Raw genomic sequence first — 20,600 nt, forward strand, 5'->3', positions numbered from 1 at the left:
CATGTCCTTAACAGTCTGAGGTCAGAGCCAGCAAACACATCCAACAGAGGTGATCCAAAATACGTAGTCCAGAGGGAAGTCCGATATCATACACTGTGGCAGTCTGAGACAAGAGGGCAAAGCAGAAACGAATATACCAAGGTAACAGTCCGGGTCAGAAACACAAGATACAAAACCGAAGGAAAGCTGGAGAGTCAGAGCTGCGGTCTAGAACAATCTGGCAGCGCCGTTGTGGGAGGACGCTGCCTAAATAGAGGTATAAACAATAAGGAGCAGGCGAAACTAATGCGAGTGATGAAGAACGTAAAAAGACCGAAACTAAGGTGAAAACAAAAACAGGAAGCAACGTCAAAATAAAAGCTGGACCGAATCATGACACATAGCCTGTTAATAGAGAGAGGTTAATCAGATCTAGTATGGATGTGTTGATTAGGGGCAAGCCGTCTTTGAGCAGCCTGGTCGGGATGGGGTCCAGGAGACATGTTGATGATTTAGATGAAGCAATTGTTGAGGTCAACTCAGAGAGATCTATAGGGGAGAAGTAGTCCAAGTATAAATGAGGTCTTACAGATGTTTCTAAAGCCATTGTAGTAGATGGCACATCTGCGAGAGCTGTGGGAGTGGTCCGACCAATATTTTCTCTAGCAGAGGGGAGAAGGTTTGACTGACTACAATAATAAAAGCCAGGCTCTTTGGGATGACAGGCTTTGTTATAAGCTTAAGATTTTGTGTCTAGAAGTAGCGCCAAAGATGGGAAAAGAGAGGGATTGTGTGATTAAATGAACAGGGCTTTAAAGTCAATTGCTACTTCAGTGCAATGGTTTGTGATCCTCACAACCTTAGGGCTTTGAGTCACTACACTGAGTCAGATGGATGGTGAGTGAATGAATATCTGAGCAAGAAGTTCTCTTTTATTAAATTTTTCCCCTCATACATATATATTGCTGGAGTATTATTGGTACTCCAGTAGAAAGGTCTCAATTATTGTTTTTTTAACCTTAAAAAAAGCTAATATCTTAAAAAATGTTTTCATCTTCGCTGCTTCATTACTGCTATTCATACCATTTCTGAATAATGCTCCCTCTAAATGCAACAATAGCATTCAAACAAAGAATGAAAAGTGTAAAAATGACTTGCACCCAAGAATTTAGGACTCCAGTAAAGGCTGCAGCTGCAATAACAGAAATTCTTCATCAACAGACTTCGTTATCACAGGTCACTTTGGTTTTATGAGGCACTGTTGAGCCCAAGACAGAAAATATTATCAGGATCAATTGTACCATTAATGGTGCAAAAGAAAATTAAATAAAATGGCAAGAAGGTACAGTGTAACTTTTAGTAACATACTGTTGGCAATTTGATTTTGTTTTTTAAGATAAACTGTGAAGTGTTATCTTCTACCTCTTAAGCTAAATAAACAATTTAAAATCCTACTAAATCAACTGAAAAGTGCACTATCACAAAGCTGAAATTAGGGCTGTTGTTTTTTAGTGTATGAACAGTTGACATGTTAATACCAGATTTTCACATGACAGCGATAATATAGCTTTTTGGGGTAGTGACTTTTTCCAGCCAAAACGAAACAGGACAAGGGGGAGCCTAAGGCCATCTGAGCTGTGCTGGATGAGTTAGGCTAACCATGTATGCTTTATTCAGTAACAGAGCTCCCAGGCTGGGCTCAGGATTGTGGATTAAGATCCTATCCATGGGGAACTGGTCAAAGACACAGAGCAGAGAAAACAAAACTAAGCCATGTTTAACACTTACACTAACCCAAATAACTGATACTGTTTTTGTTTTGAACATCAAATAAACCTTACGAGTTTACACCAGGCTAATCACACACAGCCTCATCAAACTAGACTAAAAACTGAACCTTGGTTGGCAGTTAGTTCTGACTGACCAGTTACAGTAGCATGGCAGGGAAACTTCATACAGATCAATCCCTGGCCTTTTCTGGGCTGAGAAATGAAAATCATGGAGGGTTTCCCCAAAATGTAAAATGGATCAGTGCCCTCGCCACATGAGGAGATGGAAATTAAAGCCCTGAAAAACAGGGACATGCTTCCTGCCTAAGGCAAAGATGTGTAGCACATGTGTGGTGTGGGCTACATAATATCAAATGTCTAAGGTTTGTCCTTGCATGTATTTGAACCCTGAACTGTTTGCATGATTGTATTTTTGCCAAAGACAAAGTTTGGCACTCTGACCAGTGAGGGTTTATGACATTTATGAATTTACAGAAATGGATATTGTAATTTCCACAGTACAGTCAAGGTGAGACACATCATTTGGCAGAGGGCCCATCCCACTCATCATCAGTGCACTAGCATATGTGCCACCAAAAAAAATTATTGCTGCTATACAGCCCGTTTTTGCAAAATGAGCTTTTGTTTGAAATGCATCCCACATCAACATCTAATTATAATGTTTCATCAGTTTTGGCTCCTTATCAAATCATAATAATGTTGACCATAAAACAGTTTTTGTTGCACTTGAAATCCATAACAAAACTTTCCATCAGCATTTGGCTCAGTCTAACTTAACATATTTTCCTACATATGGAGCCTAACAATTAATGTGTTTTTACAGTAAGCAGCTACAATGTGACAGAAATCTAAAACAACACAGAGACAATATTAGCTTCTGATGCTCAACGAATGTGACTCATAGCCTGAATAAACCCAGAAGGATCATTCCATGTGGTTCAAATAAATGGGGGGAGTTCCACTGCAGACAGTCAAGAAATAAAACTCGGTGTCTATGCTGAGTGATGAGTAATCTATAATCTAGTTGTCTATGTACAATAAGTACATGGTCAGTGTCCTTTATAGGTTCTAGGACTCCTGTGTATGTTTGTACATGCGTGTCGATCAAAGCTCACAAAAGGCTGGGGGTTAAAAAAAATAGGCAGGCCATAAATCCCGTGCTCATAAATCTAATCCCCCAACAATGAAAAATGCTTGATGAAGATGTCACTAAAACCTAGATAGAGTGTGCATCAGTGCAGTGGTGAGGAGCGGCCATTGTGCCAAGGCGGAGAGATGGGGATGAAGAGGAAGAGCTGATTCGGGTTTATCCTTGACGAATCCTTAGCCTTATGAGAACCTATGTTACACAGAAACCCCTCTGTGATGTACTTACAGGAAAATCTGTGGTCAGATAGAGAAAATTGGTTTTCCTGAAGCCCGGTGAATTTCACTCAGGTAGCGGCTGACATGTAAATATGTGAATGCATGACACACGTTCTATGTTAGAGATTCATGGGTGTGTGCATGTTTTTAGTAACCTGTTACAGCTAGCAATTTTCTGCATGAGCACATTTTTGTAACTTCTTGAAAGCAAGTGCTGTGAATATTTATGTGTCTACTGGCTTGATGGAAGCATGATTGAGGGCCCCTAATGGAAAGCATGTGGAAATGAGGTGTGTGTCATCCACTGGCAGCCACACCTCAGAAGGAAGTCAATCCTTCATGGGATTAGCTCCCCTCACTTTTCTGCTAAGCCTGCCGCTACTGAGAGCCACTTCTACTAATGAAACATTCCCTCTGTGTCATCAGTATTGAGCAGCACCTCAAACTGGGATAAGATGCCCTGCTGCTGCTTGGTTTACCCCTCTGAATTATAGGATAGAGTATAAAATTAAAGTGATGCTTGTGCAAAACAAGGACAGTTTATTAGAAAGGCATTATAGCTCACAGAATGCAGCTGTGAGATAAAGGAATGATTGTGCCAATGTAAAAATCGATGGATTTTATAACAAGCGGTCGTAACGTACAGTATGCGTTCATGAGCAGAAGCAGGGCAATGAGTTGGCTCTCACACACACAGTAGATAAACTGTCTTACTAAACATATTTGTGAGTAGCATGGCGTAAGCAGGTGGTCAGGGCTGTCCTATTGCCACTGAATACATCACAGAACCCCTGGCTGTAGACTCTAGTCTTTAGAAAAATAATAATAAAAAATTGGGGTTATTCAGTATCAAGTTTTGTTACCTGAAAGTCTGGGTTGGGGTTGGGGTAGGGCAGCCAGGCCGAACGCGAGTTCTCCTGATACTTGAAAGGCCCGTTGAAAACTTGTGATATGGCACTGAGGTTGAAGGCACACACCGCAGATGCAGCAATGCTGTTTCTGATTGTCAGGAACAGGAAAAAAAGGAAGAGAGATACAGCAAAATGGGAAGGGAGGATGAGGGAATGATGGATGACAAAAGGAGAAATAGAGAATTACTGGAAGAATAAATTTAGAAAAGAATGCCAGCACTAGCAAAGTATTCTGTTCTGATTTTGTTGGCATTTGTAAAGCAGACCTCTGAATGTTTGGATTGCTTTCATTAAACAATACAATCAAACACTAGGCAGACAGACACCAAAGAGAAAGGGTAAGTGATTGTCATTATCTGATTACAAATGCAGCTATAGGATGCAATTAAGCTGTTTGGTGTGTCTGATTAACTGTACAGATGTGAAGCGTGAAATACAGCTTTGACTTTTAAAGCTGTCAGTTTCAACAAGTGCCGTCTCCTCCCTCCAGAGAGAAAGTAAAGAATGAGAGTATTAACTCTCAACTCAAACTGTGAGACTTGGTCAATGTGAATTATAATCAAATGGGGCTGTTCATTAAAGTCTGTGTCTGCAGGGAGAAATGTCTCCAATACTTTTCAGAAGTCTTCCAGCAATGTAAATGCAACGAGTGTAAAGAATCGATCACTCAGCATTTAATAATGGACTGTGCATGTACATGCATGTGTTTGTGTTGTATGAAGAAGCAAAAAAAATGGAGAGATTAAAAGACAAAAGGACCGTGATGTTTGTAAAAACTAAAAATAGTAGTTTTCATCCATGAACACATCCTGTCTCTTACTGTACAGTATTTAGACCTTTAATTTAGTACTTTGTAGAAGGCCCTCTGGCAGCAATTATTGAATCTGAATCTTCTGGGGTTCATCTCTACAAGCTCTGCACACCTCGGTTTGGGCAGTGTACCTATTCTCCCTGGCAGGTCCTCTCAAGCTCCTTCAGATTGCATGGCAGCATCTTTGAACTGCCATCTTCAAATCTCTCCACAGATGTATTATGATGCCTAATGGGCCTTTCACACATTCAGCTCGGTGCCGTCATTCCGCTGCCACCGGGAACTGTCCCGTACCCAGGCCAGCTGGACGGCTGTCGGCCCAGGCTGCCTGGCCACAGTATACGTCTGTGTTGCCATTGCACAGCCTGAGTGTTATTCTTGCAGTGTATGTCATGGTGCCTCTTTGGCGTGACCAGAATGGACGTCAGCAGTAGGCACGCAGCACAGCAAACAGGGACTCGACAAACATAACTGTCATATTGGCTTCCTTTTATTTATTCATAATGTGCCACCGTCTCCTTCCTCTTTATTCTTTTTTTCTTAAAGATGGTGAGTCTCTTTCTTAGGCTTCCTGTTGCTCAAGTTTTCTCTCTGCCAGTCAGAATGTATTGACATAAACAGAAGGGTTGGGGGGCAGAGTAGTGCATTCTGGGACCTGCACCTAAGCAGGGCTAGGGATTACATGTTTCAGACCGGTTCAACCTGATAGCGATCCGTTTCTGAGGGAACACACAAACCCCAGTACAGTCTGGTTCCCAGTGGTAGTAGAATGACGGCATTAGAATGACCATTCTTGGTCATTTCCCCAAACAAGACTCTTCTTGCCCAGACATTGTTTGGTCAGAAATTGTAGGAAGAGTATTGATGGCTTCAAGCTTCTATTTCACAATTATTGTGGCCACTGTGCTCTTGGGGGCACTCAAAGCTTAGAAATGGTTTTACACCTTTGCCCTCTTCTACACCTCAACCCAACAGAGGTTACGTCAGAGGTCTGCAGGGAATTCTTGGACTTCATGGCTTGGTTTTCCTCCAAACATGCAGTGTGAATTGTGGTATCTTTTATACACAGGTGTGTGCTTTTCTAAACTATGTTCAATCAATTCAGCTTGTCACAGGTGGATTCCAGTTAAGTTCTAGACACAACTCAAAAAAAAAAGCATCTGTCCACAATGTGGAGAGCCAGAGAAAAGGGTCTGGATATTTTTGTAAATGAAACATTTCAGGTTTTAATTTTCTGTACATTTGCAAAAGGTCACGTCAAGTTAATGTGGAAGCAGTCGTGGTGTGCGATGCCAAGTAGAATGTAAATTCAAACTGTAAATTATACATGAAGCTATTTCATTAACACTACAAAGAATAAAACAAAAATCTGGTTGGTACATTTCATCTGATATCAATGCACTGCGATTTGCATCTCAATTTAGTTCATCCCTCACAGTGCAAATTATACAGACAATCAAACATACAAACAAAACTGGAGCGATGGTGGAAAATTACATTAAAGCATAAACTTTTACAAATTTGAATCAAACACTTCGATAACTGGCTTAATCTGATTCTTTTCAAAGACTGGATGCCCTTCAAAGAACTTGTGTGCACAGCATAAAAAATGTAATAAAGTAAAGAGTGAAGCAAAACAGAACGATTTGCACAACAATATGCAAAGAAATCACTAGAACATCACAGCAATCTGTCAAAGAAACTATAGCAAAGGTGGCTTGGGCATCTCATTAGGATACCTCCTGGGCACCTTCAACTTAAGGATTTTCAGAAATGCCCAACTGGCAGGCAACCCTGCAACAGTCTGGAGAGATTATAGATCTCATCTGGCCTGGAAACACCTTGACAGGCCCCAGGAGGAGCTGGGAAACACTGCTGAGGAGAGGTATATCTGGAATACCTGGCCCAACCAGTTCCCACTGGATGGATGTTTTAAAAACAAATCTAACTTCTGTCTTCAGTGTTCAAATATTTAAGCAGCAGCCAAACGGTGTTGTGTTTAAAAAGATAAAGCACTAAAACCATACTCTTATTATACTTAAAACTGGGACTAACTAGGTCTACACTGCTTAGAATTAGCTTTGGCTTCGTTCTAAAATATACAGTATGTAGCCATGAACTACTTACTTAAGACTACTTTACAGGGTTTTTGTTTTTACAAGAAGCCAGTTTATAGAGTTTTAACTTAATTATCACTTGAGGGTGACAGTTTACAAGGGTTTTATAATAAAGTGGTGTGGTCTGAAGTAAAGATGTTTGGCTAGTCCTATAAGGAAAAGTTTCTTTGTCCTCTGATGTAAAGTACTACAAGTCTGTGACTTGCTCACCTAAGAGGCTGTAGCTGCTGTCCTTCATCTCTGTCTGACATCAGTGACAAAATATAAAAAAAATGACTAAGAATCTTAAACGGTACATTTACCATAATTATTAAACTGATGGGAAGATGGGAAAGGAGGTGTAGCAACTGTACCTTTGGGTTTAGTCAGGTATGGTTGCAATTATTCTGGCTGAACAAAATCATACATTTTGCAAGTATGAAGGAAGTAAGGTATTTGCTATCAATGAACTTTGGAACAAAATCTCATATTACTCACACATTGGTAGTAAAAATGCCATAAAGCAGCTCCAGCTCAGGAAGGTAAAATGTTCCTTGCAGCTCGTTGTAGTTGAAGGGGATTTCTCCTGGCCTGGAACAGTTCAGCCTGGCCTTCATGAAGGTGGTCCATGTGTCCTCCAGGAGGAAGCGGCCACCAATGTCATTCTTACAGACACGCCCTGCGCGGGAAAACACCAGCCGGCCGCAGTCATGCTCTACTGCATTTTCCCGGAAGAAGAAGTAGGTGAAGTTGCCAATGTCGTAAGAAGAGACGAAGTTTGGTTCTGTTGAAAGGGACAAAGTATGTCAGAAAGAGAATGGAGATATACAAAGAAATATTGAAGAGAGCCAAGAGAGGGATGAAGAGGAGAGACATGATGAGGAAATACCAGTAGAAAAATATTTGAGGCTGTGGGAGTAAGTGTGAGACAGAATGGGTATGTGCTATGACTGATTGACTCCGAGTACGTGTGAGCATGTGGCCTACACAACAGCAGGAGATCAGGATTAATAACTACCGGCCATGTTATTAATGCCATTGTCTTGTAATAAGAAAACTAATTTTTCACTCAACAAACCTAAAGGTTCACATGAGAAATGACCAAAACAGGTGCAAAGCAATAACTCTCGCCCTATCTGAAACACGCAACCTCTCTCCACGTCACGGTTAAAGTGTTCATCTTTATGTATGACATTATTGAATCTAAACCGCACACTTTATCCCCACTGACAGTGATTCAATTCACCTTTAAATGAAATTGTTTTCCCCCCTCCTCCTTTCAACCCTCTTCTCTTCTGCACCTATGGAGGGCGATGCAGGGGGAGACAGAGGGAAAAAATCAATTCCCCATAAAATTTGTTATTAAACCTTTTCCCAGAAGGTTTCTGCAAAACAATGAACGTGGTGGTTTTTAATCTATTTTTTCATTTTAACTTAAATATGAATCAGATAAAAGTCACTTGCTGACAAGATACTGATTGACCTGCTCCATATGCTGGACACCTTAAGCTGTCTGTAGTTCTCCATTCTGCTCTGAGGTGGTTAGCGCTTCTGTGGATCTGAGCTTTCAGGGAAAAAGACATTGATTTCTGGAGAACTCACAATTTTGTGCTCCTTCAAGAAAAGGTGAGATAAATGTAAAGAGTTTCTTTAGAAATAATTGCTTTTACTGATAAAAGGCAACAGAACAATTATGGAATAATTAAGAAAAGTGAATCATTTTTCAGCATTTGCTACATTACTTTGTGCAACACAGTGATGATTTAAGAAATACAACCCTTCAACCAAGACAGACATATTCCAACTCCCATGTTAAATAAGTATGTGCCTATCTGCCAAGTAACCTTGAGTAAAATACTGGATCCCCACAAGCTGCAATGCTGATTAACAGCTGCAAAGAGGGAAAGAAAAAAGACAATTTTCTCCTTCTTTGTGTTTCTCTCTATGTAAAATGCCTATTTGTTTTTATGAAAACATTTTTACAGCCCATATTTACATTACATGTGTAACATTACATCAGTATCCATCTGGACCCCAAACTTTGGCATGGCCATACCGTTGAGCCACTTGGAGTTGTACTGGGCAGTGCGCAGCGGTGGCAGGCCGCCCAGGCTGCGGTAGATGGCGGGGTCTCGCCCAGAGAAGTCCATGGCCGTGGCAGCATAAAGCTCCCCGCTGGAGGTGATGAGGGCAGTGGAATTGTGGAGTGGGTTATAAGGACACCGAGCCATCCCGCTGATCTGATCATGGATCTCTGTCAGATTAGTCAGCTGAAACATAGATAGAGACAAAGATGAGGAAGGGGCTGAAAATGCAGTGCGAGGAGAAAATAGGTGCTGACAAGACCCAGACATTGCCTAGATACTATGAAAACAAAATTACTTTCTGCAACTGGAGTATCTTTTGAGTCAAGAAACTAAAATAATAAGAAGCCATGGACATAAGTTGCTATTTTCTGGTTTCTAAATAATGATCATTGTAGAGAAACCTGCATAACAATATAGGACACTGTATCAAAGGGCAGCATTAAAATGCAAAAAGGGGAAGTATGTTAATGTTTTGTTTGTTCCTGCCAAAATGCAAATGGTGCAGGATAAAAACGATACTTCATCTCATTATGCAGTGAAACACACACACACAGACATACATGAGCAAACCTTCAGGAGCAGGTAACAATCAGAGACACATTTAGAATCATTAACAATGTAATTCACAAAAACCAGAGCAGCTGCCCCAGTGTTAAGAAACCACCTGTTAAGAAAATTCATAAAACAGCTTTCTTAAATCAAGTTGATCCTTACTGCAGTGTTTCTTTGGTTTGGCTTCTGGTGTCTGTGCAGGACAACCAGCTGTTAGTCTGGGTATAACATTATTATACCACATCTTTGAGAAACCTCTCTGGGTTTAACAAAGGCTTGATGCAGCTTTCCCTTCCCCTCTTCCCTCTTCCTTCCTTTGCCTTTGAATATGAAGCCAACTCCAACTCCCTGCTTTTTAAAGATACTTTGCAGTATTACCTTAGATGAACCCTGACACACTGTACTGGTTTCTACAGAAAAACAACAACAACAACAACAACGACAAAAAACAAACAAACAAACAAAAAAAAAACAGGTCATAGCTCAGTGACTCAGCCTTGAATGCCAAAAAGGAGTCATACATTTTATAAATGCAAGATGTAATTATATTTCATGGTGCAAAAGTAAAAATAATAGACAGGGATTAACTCATGATTTGTGCTTTCATCCTAGTTCTGTGGGTAAATGCATGATACAAAGTAAAAAGACTGCACTGATCTCAGGTTTTTAAATCTACAAGAGATAATTACAGTAAATCCATTTGCAAATATTTTTCAATCAGCCAGGTTCTACATTTTTAACTCCTTGCTGTCTGAAGGCCACCTCAAGTGACAGCAAAAGACTCAGCCTGGAAGAATCCGAGCTCAGTGCTCCCTCTCTCCTTGCACATTTTCACTAACTGAATAATCTGTGGGCAGCTCTTCCACACAGGAGGCCAGACTCCATTCAGGACATGTGTTGGGAGAAACAAGCCAATTTCCTGAAACCGGTCAATTTGGATCAAGGGTTCTGTTAGTTCCTGCAGCCTTTGCTACACCCAAATCACAACAAAACAGAGGAACCCTGTCTAAGTTCTGCTGGCCTGAAATGAAAGCTTGGTATTGACTGGACAGGAATACACATTTTAAGGTCAACTGGGTTATTTAGAAAAACAAGAGGAGGAGTGATAACCAGGCAGGCTGGAGTAAAGCCATTGCATTTTGAGGAAGTAGACTGAAAGTTGTCTCTATGGTAGACCCAGCAGCTGTGTGAGCAGCACACTGAAGTGACACTGAATGCCTGTGATAGAGAATTTTGGGAAAGCAACAGCTCCCAGTTTAGACAGCCTGCTCAGAGAGCCAGCTGGGCGCTACTGTATATGTGGTGCTACTGAAACACTACTGTGGCTGTTGATTTTTTTTAAGAGACACACCATGACAAGAAATTTAGCCATGAGATCTGTTAGTGGATTATCAATGATACTGCACTGTGGACAGCAAACACGTGAATGTGAGCATAGTGTCATACTCAACTTCTTCTCCTTGATCTTACTGTAATCTTCATGGTGAACATAATTTATCAATCTCAAATTCTCAAATATAACCTTTACTAGCAAACAGCCCCATTACAAAACTCGACAAGTGGCAACAGCCAGATTTCTATTCCAGTATAGTGCATTGACAACAGGTGCCAATCAGGAGTTGACTAATCTGATAATTTATTTTCTCAGTTTATTTCTATTGCATTTTGATTTTGTTACTCCAGCTTTCACACCTCACCCTAGTATAAAACCTTTTGCAACATTTGAATATGCAGCATTTTGTCTTTTTGCATTTTACTTATTTAATGAATGCCTCTATGTACTGTATGTTTTATGCAAGTGCTGTATGTGCATGTAATCTTACTTTTACTTTTATTAGATTGACATAATTACATGAAATTGTTTAAACATAACTAAACAGAATTCAGATAGTCACAAGTTCCTCTATCACTGACTGACAATGAATAACAAGCTGATAAAAAGAGTGAAAGGTGTCTGGTTCTATGTTTTATGTAAAGACATCCGCCTTATTGAGAATTCTGAGAATGACTTTTATTACAACTTGGGTCCCTTTCCAAAAAACGTCTCCTATCACCATGATCACTAGCATTATCTGTAGCAACATGGCTTCATGTCAGCAAAATGAACAACTGTTTAATCTATAACCTCCGAGCACATCTTAAACTAATAGAATATTTGGCTCCCTCTTTGTTCATCCATCACTGCTGATAGTAAATCTGTCCAAGCAGAATTCAATTGCTGTTGCTGTGCCCAACCGGTGTTTCACATTAATGGACGTTCAGTGGGTAAATATGACAGGGTCTGATGAAATACTGGTATAATAATGTCGTGACATTTCAACGATATGTATTTTCACAGCAGTAAACAGTCATTATGAGCCAATGACCTTTGGATGCAGTGCGGTTGGACAAAAACAAATGCCATCATAATAGTAAACTCCTGTCTGCTTCTTGTCTGAAATCCCCAAACCCCACAGTGCAGGACACATATCTGATATGGCCCAGTCACCACTCTAAGGTAAGCGCAATATTCTGACATTTAAATGTTAGTCCATACTTAACATCAGTGGGCACTTGTCATCAATAACGCTGGGTAAAAGGGTTTCTTTTCTGACACTTCAGTTACAGAGAAACATGGTTATTAACTCTGTGCACCTTTGTTCTACACAGGTGGGTAATACATAAAAAAGTCTTGGTGCCACTGTGTCAAGAGCCTGCTGAAACACAATAGCAATGTACAATGAAGGGACTGACTAAACATCCCTTTAAAACATGGGCTTAAGAGCTACAAGGAATTTGTAGAACCATGAGGAGTGAAAACATGAAACTTCACAAAGATTAAATATAAAAGAAAATAAAAGGAAACATGATTTGATACAAAGACTAGAAGCAAAACAGTGGCAATGACTCATATAGAATAGAAAAGCAGCACAGATCAGATAAGGAGAGCAACACAATGATTATGGAGAGTAATGAGCTTGAGGCATTTTTATTGTAATGTTTAACAAGTCTGAGGTAACAAACTCTTAACCAAGTGTTAATAAGATGCATCTAATAATTACTGTATACCTAACTGCACACCAGGAGGCACAAATACGAGTTTAGAGTAATATCAAGATCATGGCTCTATCATGCCTTGATTAACTCTGTTGACCAACCTTGATCTTCACTTCTGACAATTCATTCAGTAACACTCCTGTAATATTGTGACTTACCCAGCATAAAATACCACTTTTATTTAATGATAGTGACATAGAGGTGTTCATGTTTTGATTTTCAATAAACATTGACTAACATGCTGTATGTGATTCATGTTACAGAAAAAGAAAAAACCTGCTGTCAGTTTAAAGTATGAACTACATCAATGGGAAGACTTTTCTAAAAGGGGCTGCCACAAAAGGTTTATATAACAAGCAAAGACAGTCAAAGGTGTTAGAAATGCTAGTATTCTATAGCTTTGCTAGTGTTTCTAGTTTTACTGTAAAAAAGTGCAAAACACCACTGAAAAATCTGTGAAACCCTCAAAGGGAAAATTAATGTCCAGTTTTCCAGATCCATCTTCTCGTGAGGAGCTGGAGAACATTGCTGGGGAGAGAGACATCTGGACAGTACTACTGAATTTGCTGCCCCCATGACCCGACCTCAGATAAGGGATTCATAATGGATGAATGTATGGAATGTTGGTTGGATGAATGAAATTCTTTATTCTGAGTCCTGTGATAGACTGGTGACCTGTCCAGGGTGTACCCTCCTTCTCGGCCAATGTGAGATTAGCTCCAGACCCCTATGACATTCTACAGGATGAGTGCTTACAGATAATGGATGGATGATTTCTTTATTCTGTCACTTCTCTTTAGTTTAAAGAAAAACCCAGACACACATCAACTCTGTTTAAACTGGAAAAACATCAGATAATGAAGAGAAAAGAGCAAAGTGTAGAATGACAATATATAAATTTCAAATATCAGTTCAAACTGAAATACATCATTTGCGACAACGATAAAGTGACAACATGGCGGTTTAAATAACATTCAGGGCTGCTATATTTTTACTTTTGCTGGAAATGAAAATGAAGCCACAGCTTTTAATGGTGCTGGACAGCTGAGTAGAAACTATAAACCTGTGTGTAACAACTCACCTGTTTACTGTGCAGAAAAGCATTTAGGTCAGAAGGCTATTGCAAGATCAAAATACCACATCAGAATGATTAAAGAATTAACGCTGCTGTGCCACATGTGTAAACTGCAGAGGCACATGTATCAGTTCCTCTGTTGTGATGGTCAGAACTATCTAATAAAGTCAAAGAAAAAGACTTACATTTTACATTTTTTAGTCAGTATGAGGCAGTCTGAAAGATATTTCAAGGTTAATAAAGTTAGCAATGCTGCGATGCTGAAGGAGACAGAGCTGAGTTCTGCCTCCTGATGTTCAAATGGCAGCCAAATCGTTTCAAAGAGAGCGAGCACCATGTCTTTGGCTTTGTTGTTATAGGGGAGATATTCTAAACTGTTTCTCGGTTATATGGTGTCTATAGAAATTATTTTGGATTCATCTTAATGCATGTAGGTCTCCCATAGATGTATTGAGGAGAACTGGATAGCATATTACAAGATGGTGCCTTTTCACTCCTGCGAAAGCTGCTCAGTGGGGCATAATGCAAAAAAAATTCATGCTTACGGATTTCAGCCATAAAATTTACCCTGATGTTCTGTACACTTCTGTGTTTTGGGGCCCATAGAGCATGCACACTTGTGTCAGGCTGAGACTCCCACTGTTCAAGCTGGCTGACTTCTGGTTGGCTCCACGCATGCTTGAATGAGATAAAATAAAAATATCCTATGCCTCAGCTAGACTTTCCTAATGATACTGAACCCAGTGAAGCAAATTCTGATAATAAAAAGAGTCATTTTGCAGGTTTTGAGACATTTAGAAAAATGTAATTACAATTTTACAACCTCTGCTTTTTTGATGATTCTCCATGTAAAATAAATAATTAGATAAATTACTTAAATTTTGGGGGCTTAAATTAGACCAGGTAGTTTACATGGCAATTTCAATCAAAACAGCTGGCAATAATCAACTCTTCTGTAGTTCATACCGTTCGGTTAGTGCAGATGGGGGTGAAGGCGTTGGTTCCACAAGTAAACAGCCTGTTCCCATTCACCAGCAGCACCCTGATGTAGTTCTGGCACTCCTCCTGTGGAAGCACACCAGCAAACACACTTATCACTGTTAGCAGTTAGCAGCAGCACCATTATCTATCCATTGACAAGCAGCAGCATTAGGCAGAGGAACAAAATTACATTTTATGCCAGTAAATGAGACAAACACCTGCAGCAGTGGGAGGGCTATGCTGAAACGTGACCAAGCTTGACAGAGTCAAATCAAGGCTAATGCCCATGCAGCTTACCAATGTCACATCTTAATTCAACAGGGACCAGATTTAGAGAGGCATCTGAATGAGGTGTTGCACAGATAAATGCAGTGGGTGTGAAAGCAGACCACCCGGAATTAGTTCAGAAAATTGCACTGGTTTTGTTGACCGGTAAAAAAAAAAAAAAAGCTAAATTAAAGTGTAGCCTCTCATATACTTCATGTACTTGTTTCTTTTTAGCTGACTCTTCACATTAATCAGATCAAGCAACTTTAAATTATGGTGAATACACTGTGTGCTCACCACTCTTTTCTTGGCTTGCTCCTTCTCTGAGACTTTGGCTTGGGTTTCTGTCGCTCAACACTTTCTTAGACGTGCCTGACAAATAAAGCGGGACCGACGGAGGGAATGAGTGATTGAATGACTGACTGCTGCTGAACATCATCAGCTTCCATTAGGCTTGCAGGGAGATTTGCTGGGGATTTCCATCAACAAAGCTCACAGTAAATGTAACAGAGTATTCATGTACAGTAAGAGGGGGCAATTTTTTGTCCACTGAAAAGGTAATAAACTCACACTCCCCTCCATCTGACAGGGGCACAGGCTAGGTGAGTAAGAAATTTAAACACTTGTAAAACTGCTGTTGTCTGAGTCACTTGAAGTGCCCAGGGCGACACCCCTGCCTGTCCCTCTCTCAGGGGTCTGATTTAGGAGTGGAGGGCACAGCAGGAAAGATTTGAGGAGGGACTTTTATTTCATTGTTTATTTTATTTCTGTTTAACCTTCATTTTTCCAGGGTAATCCCACTGAAATTTACAACCTTTTTTTCAAAGCAGCCCTGGCACGAAAGCAGCATCAAACATTAGACAAAAAGTGCAAAGCCAAAAACACTCAGCAACATACAAATAGAGCCAAAAACAATAACAAGAGAAGGATGAATAACACACCAGTGAATTTGCCATCCTCTTAAACTTTGGCAGAGATACCAAAATTCTTAATTTGATTTCCCATTATTTCATATGGCTGGAGCAGAAATCATAAAGGCTTTCTTTCCCATCTCAGTCCGAACCCTGGGAGCAAAAAGCTGATATGTATCTGGTGATCTAAGATTATATAGAAGGCAGTAGAGGAGTTCTGTGAAATTAATTTGTAAAGCTATTGGGGGAATTTATCTGTGATAGCTTTGTATATAAAAATGTACCAATGACTCAACAGCACACAACGAGATATGGTCAGCCCGCCATGGAGTATAGAACACAGTGCTGCGTTAGTGGTTTTAAGTTAGCAACAAAACCTAATGTACTGTGATAAATAGTATCCAGCTTATTAAGATATTGCACTGGAGCGTTCATGTACAGCAAGTCACTGTACTCAGGGACTGGCAAGAAGGCTTCCAATGGAAAACAAGACTCGTGGCTGAAATAAAACTCTAAATTCAGCCTGAGTTTCTTTACCAGTTTGTCACTGTTGTTTAAAAGAGGGACCTTCATGAAGCCATACTCTCAGGTACACTGTTTATAATGTGTAATAAGATTTTTTTTTTCTTATCAACAGTGTCTGTTGGACTCATTTTCTGGTATGAAGCACATGGGCATGTTTATGTAGGTGCCTCTTCAAAACAGAAGATGTGTATATGTTAGGTAATTACACTTGTTATGTATGCCTATATATCCATGGTGGTTGTTCAGCTTTTTATGTACTATATGCTTGTGTGTGCATGGATGGCTGCAGAAATGGGGTTAGGTTCTATATTGTACATAATTCAATTCTTCTCTCACATTTGTTTCTATGGTAAATAAGAGCATATTTAATATTTGCCCAGCCTCACAGTCTTGACTTGTTTATGAAAACTTCCTGACAAATGTACCACGTCTGTACTGTAATACAGAGGCTGTTATGCTTGGCTCTCACATTACAAAACAAAACAAAGGCAGCAATCAAATCCTGTCAGGTCAATTTAACTCTCCTTTCCCCTCCCAGTTGAAATAAATCAAATACACAGAGAAGAGGGGATGCATGCATTAGAAAAAAAAACAAAACAAAACAATACAATCACTTGTAAATTCACTCATAGCAAAGGCACGGTATCTGTGTAATAGCATAAGCGATGGTATATTGCTGTGCGCTGAGGTAGGTAATAAACCATCGAAAGCCCTGTCAGCTGCGGGAGAATGAAGTCTTTTAATGCTATCCTTAGTGTACATCACAGGAGCTGATCCTCAGAAGGGAAAAGTGAGCAAAACAATTCGACTCTGAAAGACTGAGGTAGCTTTGGTCTGTAATTGACAACAGCTATCTTGTGCTGGCCAGCCCATGCATGCCTATTATGGGTCCCTAACCACCTTTCACAGAAGGATAAATACGCAGTGGTACACACACACACACACACACACACACACACACACACACACACACACAGGGCTCTGCGCTGCGCAGTTCAACTGGGCTGGGCAGTTCAACTATAAGTCAAGTTCAACTCTAAATCATTTCTTTGGTATAAAGAATACACCAGCTGACCACATAGAAAAAACATACACTTGTGCACAAAAAGAAGCTACAAAAACAATAGGAACTCCTTTACTCAAAACCTATAAATAAGATTTAAAGTGGTTAGGGAGCTTTTTACTTCACAGCAAATTGATTTAAATCATCTCTGAGGCCAATTCTACATACAAAGCAAGAGCTTTACCTTAAGTCTACAGTACAGTATATGTTAAAGGATTATAAACAGGACATAGAGTTACAGTATGTATTATATAAGGACATATGTTGGCATTTTCTGTCACACATTCTCAAACTTAATGGCATAAGAATTGCTGGAATACCTTTGTTTTTGACTGTACTAGAACCAACAGGCTGAGTTAGTCACAGCCAAACCTAATTCTTGAAGTATTTTTACAGATATTTCTTACAAAACCAACAATGAAAGTTGTTTTTCTCAATAGTGACAAGCGCCTTATAAAGTAATATAACAATGTGACATTTCAAATGCTCAGGCGTCACTTAAGCCCACCTCAGATTTTCCACGGCTGAAGCACGCTCCCTTTGTGAACTCATCGCAGTGCCACTCAGCCTCCTGCAGAGAGAGAGAAAAGCTGTGTCAGGCTCCTAGTAAACCATCAAGAAGAAGCAAACATCAGAACCATTCTGCACCGTATCACTATGAACCACTTTAAAAACCACTCAGGGAACACCAGTACAACAATGCCTGGCTCTTGAATGTCACTAAATCCCCATCTTCTTGAAGTCAATTTGATGTCTGGTCACTTTGTCTGAGACAGCCTGGCAATAAAAGTGCCACTGAAAACACAGGTAGAAAATGTAAGACAAATCCATAACAGTGCTGAGTTTGATTGGCTGTAGCGCTGATTTCCAGCTATTCTTTGATTTGGGTGGAAGGAATTAATCAAAATAGAAGTGAAGACATCAGTCTGACAAATACACATCACCCATACAGATTTACAGCACAGTACTGTACACAGAGGTTCATAAGCCACGTTGAATACAGACAGAATCCAATTAAAGTGCATGCCAAGTAGATACCTCAAGAAACAAGCGCCAAACATGCACAGAGGCAAATGTCCATTTGATTTATATGTGAGGGAAAAGGAGGGATCTTAAGTCATAACAGGCGAGTCCCTAAAGTAGCACATCAACATGATTTACATGTAAGAAAGCAAGAGAGAGAAGAAAAAGAAGATTAGACTTTTCTCCTCCTAGTGGACTCCCAATTTCTACCACTTAAATTAAGTGTGACCTCTTGGGGGGGGGGGGAATATATAAATATATATATTCACAAAATGAGAGCTAGCCTCAGGACAGCACCGGGCCACTAAGACATTAGCACTTGCGACAGGGAAAATTAGCTGTCACTGCCACTAGCTCCATGAGACTGGTAGAGAGAGCTTGGCTGGTGCAATAAGACACTTAAGTCACAAAAAGTCTCCAAAAGTAAGAGCATTCATATTTTTTCATGGCCACAAACATACAGCTTTCCTGCAGTAATATCCTGGCTAGTGGCCAGAGGTGCAAGATTTCACTTTCTGTGGGAATATAGTAAATACTGCTAACTGAATGCGAATATTAGATTTCAGTTTAATATGAGGACCGTTTTATGACCAGACATAAGGAGAAAAGAAATCTGAACCCTCTCAGCATTTAGGAGAACTTTGTTCAAGGCTCTAGGAGTTTCCTCTGTGTATTTTATTACAAAGCATCACTTTCCTCCTCCTTGACCTTCCTACTGGGAGGCGTTTAAATATCCGTATGTACACATTCATATATAAATGTGCACATAGGCAGTAACAGGAGCAGCAACAGAGAGAAGAGAACTCAGGGTGTGTGGTACTATTCAGTGAGGGTAAGATAGAGTATTAACGGTTACTGGCTTCTCATTCAACTTTTCTTCTGCGTGTGTGTGTGTGTGTGTGTCAGTTCATATTCCAGGTCAAGGCAGTTTATTCTGGGGCTATGAAACCACCACAGACACAAACCACACACATCAGCACAAGCAGCAGAGCCTGCACGCACAGCACCACAGCTGGTCCCAGCTGAACTGAATGTAGGTGCTGAAAAGTGCTTTGCTAATCGCATGGGGGGAGAAAACTGATTGTCTTCAAAACCTTACTCACTCATGTTCATTGTAAAAATCAATAATAATACAATGCAAAATTACAACTTGAAATCACATTAACAGAAGAAAAATGGTTGCTTTTATCATTATGGGGCAATTACCAGATTTATCATCATCCAGCATAGATCAAATCAGTTTTTTTGAAAATAGCTCTAAGGCATCAACTTTATGGCTAGTGAAGAAAGTGATGTTCATAAGACTGTAAGCGAGGGATGTGCTGGCATCATTGACCACTAAAGCCACTCCATCTGACTACCAGACCTCAAATAGTCCAGAGCAAAGAACAGAATCACAGCCATGCAAAGGCAAGCACCATTCTCATTAAGAACCATTAAAAGCTCATTACCATGCTATTGTTCAACCACTGTGCTCCTTAGATGAATCTGTCCTGAAGTGAAATATGTCTGGAGCGTGCTGCTATTAAATAATTTTTGGCTTCATAAGAGGAGAGTCCACGACAAAAACCTTTTTCTCTGGCTTTGTCACCAAGAAACAGACTAAAACAGAAGCTTAGAGGTGAAGTAAAAGAGATGAGAGAATAAGAAGAGGCCAGGATCTAATTTAGCCAGCTGTGCATGGTGGTCAATTTGCCAATAAATAAATGAAAATAAATAAAAAAGGGACTAGTACCTAAAGTTGTCAAATAAATGTAGTGGAGTTAAAAAGTACAATATGATAAAGTAAAATGTAATGAAGTCAAGTTATGAAGTAGCAGGAAATGAAAGTATAAAATTACAGTAATTGAAGTACAGGTACCTCAAACTGTACTTAGGTACAGTATTTGAGTAAATGTCCATGCAGATTCTCAGTCATCCAGGTCATAGTAAGCTGAAAAAACCTTTAGGTTTTTAGGTTGAAGACCTCTTGGATGAGGGGTGAAACATCTTCAACATAAAAACCTAGTCCTGTTGATTTTTCTAAGTTTTTTCAGCTTACTTGAGTAAATGTACTTAGTTACTGTCCAGCTCTGGATGCAAAACAGTGAAAGCATTTGGGTAATAATTCTTTTGTTGTTGGTTTCTA

The 20,600-nt window shown here is 39.9% G+C and overlaps 1 protein-coding gene across 2 annotated transcripts in view; it reads right to left on the reverse strand.

The window, feature by feature from the left end:
* Positions 1–20,600, reverse strand: part of sema5a (sema domain, seven thrombospondin repeats (type 1 and type 1-like), transmembrane domain (TM) and short cytoplasmic domain, (semaphorin) 5A) — a 119,487-nt gene that overhangs the window by 50,231 nt on the left and 48,656 nt on the right. For both annotated transcript variants that reach the window (XM_020609637.1, XM_020609636.1), the window contains exons 5-9: positions 17,958–18,020; positions 14,669–14,767; positions 9,009–9,222; positions 7,451–7,736; positions 3,998–4,133 (exon numbers count right to left, since the gene is read on the reverse strand). In XM_020609637.1, coding sequence (XP_020465293.1) covers positions 3,998–4,133; positions 7,451–7,736; positions 9,009–9,222; positions 14,669–14,767; positions 17,958–18,020 — 798 coding nt within the window. The remainder of the gene's footprint in view (positions 1–3,997; positions 4,134–7,450; positions 7,737–9,008; positions 9,223–14,668; positions 14,768–17,957; positions 18,021–20,600) is intronic.

The sequence above is a fragment of the Monopterus albus genome, unplaced genomic scaffold, assembly GCF_001952655.1.
Source record: "Monopterus albus unplaced genomic scaffold, M_albus_1.0 scaffold100.1, whole genome shotgun sequence".
NCBI lineage: Eukaryota > Metazoa > Chordata > Actinopteri > Synbranchiformes > Synbranchidae > Monopterus > Monopterus albus.